This window comes from Dryas octopetala, chromosome 2 (assembly GCF_963921425.1).
Source record: "Dryas octopetala chromosome 2, drDryOcto1.1, whole genome shotgun sequence".
Lineage (NCBI taxonomy): Eukaryota > Viridiplantae > Streptophyta > Magnoliopsida > Rosales > Rosaceae > Dryas > Dryas octopetala.
In genome coordinates this window covers 29,164,993-29,175,690 of record NC_141367.1, presented here as the reverse complement: position 1 = coordinate 29,175,690, position 10,698 = coordinate 29,164,993, and the positions used below count along the sequence as shown (strand labels likewise).

Sequence of the window (10,698 nt, the reverse complement as noted above, 5' to 3'; positions counted from 1 at the left end):
AAGTTAGCGGGTTTGGGTTGACTATTCTTGACGCGAAAATGAATATGACATAACATTCTAAATATGAATAATAAATGAATAGGATTAAAATTGATTAATATTTAACACGAACATGAAATAATAGGACAGACCCATTACTAGCCCTATACAGCAGCACTCAAAAAATAACTTATAGCGTCAAAAAGGGCCAATACATCAGCAATAATAAACAGACGCCAAAACAAGCAGCCCAAGAAGACATAAAACAAAACAAAACAAAAACAGAAAGCAAAACAAGCGAAGCCCAAAAGCCCACCCCCAAATCAGTCAGTCACAAACCCTAACCAGCCATTGAAGGACCTTAGACGTCGCGCGTCCCGGCCAGTCGAAACGCTAACCACCACCAGCAGGAAAAGTAAGATGGCGGATGGCATCTGCTGCCGGGAGAATCAACTGGTCCCCTCCGGTAGAGTGATTAAACGATCTCTTACTGACTACGACGATCTCATAGCTGAGATACTGTCAAGGTTACCAGTCAAATCTCTGTTACGATTTCGGTGTGTGTGCAAGTCATGGCGTGCTTTAATCTCCAATCCTCATTTCGTGACGAAGCACCTCAGCAACGCAGTCCTCAACAACTCCAAAAGCAGCTCCATGCTCCTCGTCTCAGGCAGACCTCCCCAATGCACGGACTGCGAAGCACTCGTGGATTTCAAAACCTTCCGCCACTTTCTTACATTTTCTATTCGATCTATGGACCGCAATGGAGGGTCGCACTGTGATTTATCCTTTCGTATCCAATCTATAGACTACGAAGCATTGAAGGATGCTGATGATGGTCATGGCCATTTTGCACGCAGTAGAGAGCTTGATATTCCGGAGATGTTCCCAGACATCGCTAGTTCAAAAACCGTGGGTTCTTGCAATGGCTTGATATGTCTAGAAAATTATCCTGAAGACGTTATCTTATGGAACCCTTGCACAATGGACTACAAGGTGATACCAAATCCTTATTCTGGTTGCAGTTCAGGTTGTAGAGTGTTTTATGGATTCGGTTATGATTCCACCATTGATGATTACAAGTTAGTATGGGGGATCAGTTATGAATCCACTAAGGAAACCATCATTCGGGTCTTTACCCTAAAAAGGGGTTCTTGGAGGACTCTTCATAGCCTCATTTATGTTGGCTTTGTAGGGCAGTTGCAGGGGTGCTTATTAAACGGAGCTCTACATTGGTTACATTTTGGTTTGGCAGCTGACAGTAAGATATTTAGTTCAAGAATCCTGTCTTTTGATTTAGCGGAGGAGAAATTTCAGGAAAGGATGCCATTACCCTGTCCCAGAAACGAAAGAACTGTCATCTTGGGAATTGGGATTGTTAGAAACTGTCTCCTGGTATATAGTGAACCAAATTCTATTGACAGAAATTGTAGAGTATGGGTGATGAAGGAATATGGGGTCAAGGAATCTTGGACTGAAGCTGTAACGATTCCTTTAGAGACGAATCACCATGGCTTGCAGGCTCTATGCATTTTAGAGAATGGTGAAGTTTTGTTGGATCTTATTGGAACCTTCTTGGTCTTGTATAATCCCAAGGACCAGACAGTTAGGAATGCTATTGGGACTCAAGTGTATTCGTGGTTTGATGCAGCCTTTTATGTAGAGACTTTAGTTTCACCAATAACCGGCAGTGCTGCAGACGTCTGAAACCAACAGTGTGAGTATCTCTCCTTCACTATTTCTGTCTGATATGATCAAGTAGTATGCAATGTGGATTGAAATTTGAAACCAACTTTTGGTGTGGATTGATTCTAACTTCTGTTTTAGACTCACTATACCTTGTGCATTTCATGCACTATTAAAATCTGCATGTCTTGGGCATTTTGTGACCTATCCAATTTCTTCAGCTTGGCATCTTTTCATGACCTTTCTTGTCATTTCCTCTTTTTGCACTCTTTGTTCATTTTTTTCACACTTACAAGCACAATAATAACACTACTGGAAAACTTAGTTAAATGTTTAATCTCATGCCTACTAGTTGGTTAAACTTCATAGGTTTTGGGGATGTGGCATGCTAAAGTTCATTGATGGCTATATAAGTACGATTCAGTTGTAGGCTTGTAGCTCTCTTTTATTTCAATGCTGTTGGAAGTGGGAATTTAAATGCTTTTAATCATGTTGGAAGTTTATCATAGTTACTGGAAACTCATTTGTATACCTAATCTATCATAGTTTAAATTATACATCTACTACCAAATTGGAATAAAATAAAAAACTTTACTATGAAGCTCTCAAACTTTCTTTGAGATCTGTAAGCATATTTTGGTGTACTATGTGTCTCACATAAGAGACAAAGATCCTTCCCCAAACTGGTCATGGTCGTCAAATCACGTTTTGTTTATTTCTCTGCCCAAACTGCCTAATGCCTTTTCTTTGGAATTCACTTATGCTGTGAGTTTATAGCTGTTTACAAAACAGACTCCAGGTGCCTATGACCATTGCAGAAATTTGTACTATGACAAACACAATACACTTATCCTTTCTCCACCATTTTGTTTCAATGAAGTTATGGTGTTGGACCTATTAGAGCTTAATTTGTTTTTGTTTTTCTGTTTAATGGTATTAGCTTTAAAAGAGAAAGATATTATTTTGCAGGAGAGCTGATTTTCTTTTGTTAAATTCTTTGTAATTACTAACTACCATTCATAATTCTTAATTGTCAAATTTGTGGATAGGCTTTCATGATCCTCGAGGAAATCCTACAAAATATTTAAAGGTTTGTTGAAGCAAAGGCTGCAAGAGGTGCACAGTAGAATGAAGAAGCTAAGAAACCTAGCTGTGATGCTTGATCTCTCAATAGATTTGTGATGTTTGATTAACCATGTTTGACTGCGTTGCTCTGTGTATTTAGATATTTGTGATGCTTGATTATGACTCTCAATAGATTTGTGATGCTTGAATAACCATGTTTAGAGATGCCAAAGCATTTTATCTACATTTCTAGTTTATTTTAAAAGCCGCAGAAGGATGTTCTGATTTTCGGCCCACTAATAAAGTTGCATGTAAACCCGGCCCACCCACAACTCACCCGACCCCTTAGCCCTCAGCAGTCAAACTCCTTCCATATATTTTGACAAAACATTTTTAAGAATAAAAAAACCAGAAAATAAAGAAATTGACATGATCAATTGATAATACATACTCTCATGATAACTCTCAACATGTTAACCTCCTTTATTTTGTTTTTTTAATATGAACTATTATGTTAAATTTGCACCATTAGTTTAACATAGACATATTAATTAATCGCGAATAGAATCCAAAGAGAATTTGTAAGATCAAAACCAATACGGTCAACGAGCCTCGATTCAATAATCTGTGACCAAGTAACAAACTGACGCACGATCTCTTAAATATTAATGATGATTTATTTTATTTTATAATAAACTTAAAATGAGCTTCATGTTTCCCGCAAAAGCTCTTTGATTTATGTTGTTTAAATGCTGATTTATCCATATTTTATGGGGTTTCCCATCTTGTGTGTTGACACTTGACGGTGTGTGGCTTCAAAATTTTCATAAAACTTCAGTCAAGCAAGAATCAGCGATTAGCTAGCCAGGGTGCATTTTGGAGGGTTTGGGGGTTAACAATTCTTATGTTATCTGTTGCTGAAAACAAGGACTCAAGGATATGTGATAGGTACTTCGAAAATCCATTTAACACTAATATTAATGAACAATAATTTGATCCTCACCAGTCAGAATTTCTTCATGTTTACCCTTTGACATGCCCTCACCAAATTACTAGATGTATATATTTCAACTTTTTATAATCACTAAAACATGAGATGAAAATGTGAATGAATAAAATCATTTTGATGTGGGTTTTGCATGGGTGTGTTTCACCTCTATTAGAAAGATAATTTACAAGATAATCAGTTGAGATAATCTTAATGATATTACTCAATGTGAACAAAAGTTGAGTTTGAAACAGAAAAATATGAATATATATTTCAATGATTTGGGAGAATCTTTTGTTTAATGATAATAATAAAAAGTTTAATTTAAGGATGAAAAAGTCTTAATTGGTGAGAAACCGAGGATTCATGCATTTTTAAAAAATAATAATTCAAGCCTAAATTGAAACTTACCAGCTCTATTGATGGGATAAGCTTACTGCATTCTAATGCACTGCTGTGGGTTTATGCAATAATGTTGGACCAATATGAACAACCACATGATCATCAAGTGCAGCATGATTCAGTGATGAAATGACCAAGATATCCCCAACATCAACAGGTGTCCATCACATGCAGCTAAGGCATGTGACTTTCACATCTCACCCACACCAGCTGCTTGTAGAAAAGTACAGCTAGCTTCCCATCACACAAACCAGTACAACAACACTAAAGAAATCAAAGAAGATGATAAAAAACGCTTCTCAATGATGTCCTTAAATGGTGGTTTTTCCTAGGAAGAAAAATTAAAGACATCAGCATTGACCTGAATTGGTAATGGCAATGTTTTGACTTTCTGCTCTACCACACCCTGCACAAAATAATTTCAATGGTAGCTAGCTCATTCATGGAACCTTACTCCTCCATCCAAACACACAAATCCACGATCATTATATTCCATCCCTAGTTCCACTTCCACTTCCTCTCAAACCCCAACTTTTATACCCTTCACTTTTTCTCCATCCAATCTATAAAAGTTATAAAACAGAGCTTTTTCATATAGAAGCTGAAATTTTTCATACAGAGCTTTTCCAATCTCTATATTTTTGCTGAAATTTTAAGCTTGAGATTTCCAAAACATGGCAAATGGCCTCATGATTTTCTTCCTTTTGGGTTTACTTCTACTATCAAAGGTCGAACCAAGGCCAGTGCCTGAATCTGATCCAAGTGTATCATCTTCTTCCACTCCCATAAGATTACCATCACCTGTAAGTACATACTTTATTTCTTGTTAATTTTTTTGCTTCACATAAAAGTATAAAACTGGTATTGACTTTGAATTTTAGCTTGGTGATAGATTCTGGTGGTGGTGCCTATTAATTTTATTTATAATGTCTCTGTTTTTCTAATTTTTAGGGGGAACCAAGCCTGGAGGATGATGAAGATGCTTGCAAGGGTTTAAACAGTGAAGAGTGTTTGATGAGAAGGTCCATGGTTGCTCACACAGACTATATCTACACACAAGATATCAGTTCTACTGGACCATGATGATGCTAATATATATTTTCTTTTCCTTGTTTACTTTCTTTCCCAAATTTTGCTACATCCTGTAATGAAGGAAAGTATGGTCTTGTGCTTAATTTGATATATAAAAAGCTGGAATTGAGATGTTATTAATTTATTATCATAGTTCAGTTGATGTTGGTCACTCCTTGCTAGTTCATTAGCCCAGCAATGGAAACCCAAAGTGAAAGTTACTGCTTCTAGCCATGTACTGTGGAAGCCTAATGATTTTTCCAATTGGGCCTTGCAAGCCCAACTTTTTCTTAAGGAAAGTCCTAGTGTATGTCAAGTCCCAAACTAAAAGCCCATTATGTCATTGGGTCCTTGCTACCAGAACCCAATAAAACTTTTGTTTTTGGTCGAAAAGATCCCAATAGCAATACCGAAAATTAAGATGTTTCATGATTGGTTTATTTTAGGGTAGTGCTATTAACACTCCTAATTTGCCATCATGAACTCTTTTTGTGAATAGTTTTAAAACAATAAAATATTAAATTGAGAGTATAAAAATGATAAACTAGAAATGCGAATCGCGGCTAAGATTTAGTGATGACGCAAACACAACATGAACAACTAAACGTAGCACTAGAGTTTGGGCTTGTTTGGAATCAAGATTAGATCACCTTCACCTACAAAAAGGTTTAAGACATGCAGGGTCCAAATATGGTTGAACACATCTGCCATAAATATTATTAGGATAAGACTTAAGAGTACTGATAAGATATTCAAGTACTGGAGTTGTTCGCACGTACAAATTAAGGATAAAGTTTGATAACATATTAAAGTGGACTTCATTCGTCGTTATGCAAATTAACATATTTCATACTTCATAGTGCTCTTGTTTTGGTTATCACCTGTTAGCTAGGATAAATAGTGATAAGTTTAACTATTTATCATCGTCCGATATTGCTTTATTCCTTGAATTAACATATTTGGACTATGGTGGTCGGTAATCTGTATATACATTGTATGCATGTCTGTCATGATTATGTTTTTCCACTAATGATAAATTCAAAGGTTACTGGTCCCCATTTGTCAACCTTAATTATTACACGGAGGTAAATTAAAACTCCTTAGCTTATCTCTGCGCAATTTAGGTTACCAATCTAAATCACTCTCGTTTTCTCACAATTTTGGGCACACACGGATGCATGTGGGTGGGTTTATCTTTGTGTGAAGGTCAAAAATCTTCACACCTAGCAGCTGTTTGATTGAATGACCCATACAAAAGAAAAAGAAGAGATGACGTATAATGGTGCGGAGAGAACGAAAGTCGAACTCTTATTCAGTAAAATACTCTATTACTCATGAGCTGTTTGACTTTTAAGTTAAGGTTTTGGCCAATTGGGCCATTAAGAATACTTGAAAATTCTGTTTGACATCTCTGTAGTCTTGCTTTGAGGTTTATATAAAAATCCGACATGGTGGAAATACAGACAACGTGATCTAGGATAGATTCAGTACTCTAGGCAGGGATTAATGTGAACGAGAATGATATGCAGGTCAAGAATATAATTATGATGTCAATTCCTAATTCATTAAAATTTAAAACATGTTTCTCTTTTGCTTAGTTAATAGAAATATAGAATTATTCAGTAGCTGCTTAGGATATACATGTGGATCATGTATGAGTGTCTGTGTCTGTTTTTGTGTACTCTCATGCAATGTAATCATGGTGGGGCTCGGGATTCGGTAATGCATTGCATTATATGGCATATATTGCGTGCTACAACAGTACAAGAAAGGCAAAGGGTACTGTTCAAGCAACACCTGAAGCGTAGGCTCTTTTGACAGGATTCAAATTCATGAAAACAGTGGAAGCTTAGATCACAAAAAGCTAAAAACAAATGTTCATGTTCCTGGGTGTTTTAGCTAGTGGACAACCTTTTCAAATGTTTTGTTTCTTATAGTAGTAGTCTTGCATTTGTATGATGTGCCACCACTACCACCAGCGCCTCCACCACCTTTTGTCCTGTATGTTGGCCCTGCTACTCTGTGCAACACTGCTTCAGCAGTGTACTACTAAAGCTTGTTCCCACAAGCTGGTGACCGACTACTCCACAAGTACGTACTCATTCTCTTCTGTAGATTTTAGGCCATTGCAGTACAAAATCTATATATTTATCTCTATCGTCTAGTAGCTTGGAACCCTTTTCTCATCTTCGAAGCGCTGCTTCATGTAATTCCTTATATTTAATTTTTAGGTGGTTGGTGGGGTTCTCAAATGAGAAAAGAATGATAAAGTCATGCATATATGATTTAGTGTTTGATATATAATTCTTTGATGGGATACAAGAAATATCATTTCAGTAATTATGATCTGCAAGTACATTAGATATATGTCTGCGGCGAGTAGAGATTATAAACTGCACTTTCTTTTGGGGCTTGGAGTAGTATTGATTTTAATTTAAATATATATAAGCCAAGTTGATCATGAGCAGATAAGATGGTGGTTATTGGCTAAGTGCGTTCTTGCACGGTCTTTTGTCTTTTTAATCTCATACAGTGAACTAGTGAAGTGATGAAGGAAAAAAACTGATTAACAATTATAGTAAACAAAAGGCCTCAACATAAAGTAGCTATAATGGGATCAAGAACAGTGATTCTCATCTCATCTCAAATTCTCAATGGAGCAAGTCAGATGATGCAGCAATGGATTGGTTTGAGGATTCAGCTCTGAGATGAGCTGTGTTTCAAGCTGGGCACCTCTGCAGCTTCAAGCTCTGATCTCAAGGTGGTAATATTCATATTGTTAAAAGGGCTCCCAATTTGCAGGTCTGTGAGCATTTGGCGAAGATCAGAAGTTTCTTCTTTGAGCCTTGCATTCTCCTGAACAACCCTGTCATGGCACTCAGACACATGGTTCAACCTGTCTATCAGATTGTGGTTCTCTGTTCTCAGCCGAACCACCTGTGACCACAGCTCATCAAGGTGCTTCTGTTTCCTCATCCTTGATCTGCGAGCTGATTCTCTGTTGGATATCATTCTCCTCTGCTTCCTCTCATCAATGATTCTGAGTTGCTGGTGTTCTTCAGCCTCATCGGAGGTGCTGGAGTTGTTGCTGAGACTGGAGGATTGTGGAGTACTGAATTCATGGCCTGCAGAAGGGATTTGGGTTTGGGACAAGTTGTTGAAGAAAGTACTATTGAAATGGAGGGAGGGTATGTTGTTCTGCATTAAGCCAAAGTTTGCAGGGTTTGGAATTTGGCTTTCAGGTGCCAAATAATGGAATCCTGAAATCTCACCTTGAAGCATGGCTCAAGTTTTTAAGGTTATGTACTTGTGCTTGAAGGGTTGTATTGCAAAGGTGTTGTTTAGAGGGCAGGGGATTACAGCATGAGGAGTGAGAGGGGTTTTATAGGAGGGAAATGGGTAGAGAAGTGGGCCAGAGTTTTAGCAACAAAGAGTAACAGTTTCAGGGGCTTACATAAGCAGATGTGGACAATTATTGAAATGGCACAACAAGAAGTGTGTCTAATGTAGCATGTGGAGGAAGATGTGCATTTACCATAAGGACCATTTTTCATCATGTTGATTGTTGGTGGTATATGGAGACCATGTTATGAGTTGGTGATGATCTTTATGTGTATGTGTTTGTATCTGTATATGAGGTTGTGCATGAGCATGCGTTTATAAATATTTCAGAGATTTGGATAATCATTTGGCATCATACATGACGCTTAGAAGAGAAAAAAAAAAAGTTGATGATGTGGGGGTGTCATAATTACGGGGAGGAATGTTGTTTTGGTTTTGGAAGAGAGAAAATAGGAATTGAGAAATGGGGTTGATGTCAAATTAATTAAAGAGAGTTTTGCTTGAGGACTCAATGCGAATTGCAGAGTAGAACCTCCTAAGTCCTAACTCTGAAAGTTTAAGCCATTGACACCTTATGACTGATGACGCAATGAAGGTTAGTTTAAAAGGTAATTAATTATTAAATTACACTGAGTTGTGATGATCATGTTAATTAATTTGTATCAAAATTTCAATGACTCACTGAGCACTTCAACCTTGGACCCCATCAAGCTAGGGTACTGAATTATATATCTAAATTGCTTGCATCAAATACCTAAAACCCTCATCGTTGCCCTTAAGTTTAAAAGATTTTTATTCATGAGTTTAACTGGGCAAGAACATTATGCAGATTCCTGCGTGGGCTCGGCAACATGGTACTTGGCTTTTCAGCCTGCTTCCCTTTGTTTAGCTCATCTTTATGTTAAGGTAAAGTTTTAGGCTCCACCATGATACATAGGTTTTGATCATATTCTCTCCTCAAAGTTGATCTATATATAACATATATACATATACAGGAATATGGAACAAATCTATACCCAAAAACTAGTAGTCTTGGATAAAAGTATTAACAGAAACATATCTACATAACATTCTTAATTTGTTCTCTTTCTGATCTTCCCAATCCTTTAGTCAAGCTTTATTGTTAAATTAATTAAGCAGTGCTGAATTGCAGAGATGATTGGAAGGGAACTAAATGGCACTATTCCAAACAGGTCAGTGGTACCATATATAATATGCTACCTGCTGTGGATTGATTGGGTTCAAAAATTTAATGATGGTTAAGTACTTCCATGCCACTATATCTATATATGATTTGTAGGTTCAGTGCCTCTTCCAAGTTTACAAGGCCATTATTCTTTCATGATGTATCAGGTACTGACATCTCTCTGTCTCTCTCTATACACATAACGAAACAACTGTTCTAATTGCCTTAATTAACTACGTTATCAAATTCAAATCTATAGTATTAATTATATATGATCAACTTATGTTTAAGTAAGTATAAGCAATAAGTGGCAGCTAGTGAGCTCATGATATGAAACTATAGTTAACTGTTCTTGTTTATATATGAATCTCTTGTTGAGGCCTACAGTTTGCAATTATTTTAAGGAAAAAAGATGCATGCTACAAGAAGATTAGATCAACTAAAAAAGTGTTGGCAAATCTGAGAGCTAGACAGAGCAACTTGCAGACGCAAATCTTCTTAATTAATTATTCGTACATTTAAAAAGAGAGTACAACATTCTAGCTATCAGCCTATCACTACCTTAATTTATTACACTAATTCAAATATAAGAAGTTAATGCATGGTTTAGGTGCTTCCCCACTACTACAAAACTTCCATTCTGCTTCTAAATTCTAAAGCAAACTGGATAAGATCAATCAATCAGTGAGGGTGATTAAAGAACATTCCAAGAAAAAACTACCTGCTAAATTATTCGAATTTTCGTGCTAGGACTTTCGATGGATGCATGTATCATGTCTTTGTGTGCTTGGGCCACTATGAAACTAATTAACTAGCTAGCTAGCCTCGTCTTTCTATATATAGGGTCTGTTTTTTGAAGTATGAAAATTGATTTTTTTCTTTTATCAACAAAATATCTTCCAAACAAAGAAAAGATTGTGTACCATCAATAAATCAAATTATCATCGACTGTTATGCATGTGAATTATGAAAGTCTGAA

At 36.7% G+C, this 10,698-nt stretch overlaps 3 protein-coding genes across 3 annotated transcripts; 2 read left to right on the top strand and 1 right to left on the bottom strand.

Annotated features, from left to right (window-relative positions):
• Positions 1 to 288: 288 nt before the first annotated feature.
• Positions 289 to 2,993, top strand: LOC147295340 (F-box/kelch-repeat protein At3g23880-like). Its single transcript, XM_086232571.1, has 2 exons — positions 289 to 1,696; positions 2,715 to 2,993. The coding sequence occupies exon 1, from the start codon at positions 400 to 402 to the stop codon at positions 1,684 to 1,686; it is 1,287 nt and encodes a 428-aa protein (XP_086088697.1). The 5' UTR covers positions 289 to 399; the 3' UTR covers positions 1,687 to 1,696; positions 2,715 to 2,993.
• Positions 2,994 to 4,732: 1,739 nt separating this feature from the next.
• LOC147295339 (phytosulfokines 2-like) lies at positions 4,733 to 5,203 on the top strand. The gene is made up of 2 exons (XM_086234412.1): positions 4,733 to 4,923; positions 5,072 to 5,203. The coding sequence occupies exons 1-2, from the start codon at positions 4,795 to 4,797 to the stop codon at positions 5,201 to 5,203; spliced, it is 261 nt and encodes an 86-aa protein (XP_086090538.1). The 5' UTR covers positions 4,733 to 4,794.
• A 2,243-nt stretch (positions 5,204 to 7,446) lies between these two features.
• On the bottom strand, positions 7,447 to 8,519 carry LOC147295338 (uncharacterized). The gene is given in 2 exon segments (XM_086232291.1): positions 7,447 to 7,914; positions 7,916 to 8,519. Coding segments are annotated over 2 exon segments (630 nt in total). The 5' UTR covers positions 8,474 to 8,519; the 3' UTR covers positions 7,447 to 7,842.
• Positions 8,520 to 10,698: the final 2,179 nt, after the last annotated feature.

Coding starts and splice junctions, on each gene's coding strand:
- LOC147295340 (XM_086232571.1), top strand. CDS start 400: ATGGCGGATGGCATCTGCTGCCGGGAGAATCAACTGGTCCCCTCCGGT.
- LOC147295339 (XM_086234412.1), top strand. CDS start 4,795: ATGGCAAATGGCCTCATGATTTTCTTCCTTTTGGGTTTACTTCTACTA. Junction 4,924..5,071: donor CCATAAGATTACCATCACCT/GTAAGTACATAC, acceptor TCTAATTTTTAG/GGGGAACCAAGCCTGGAGGA.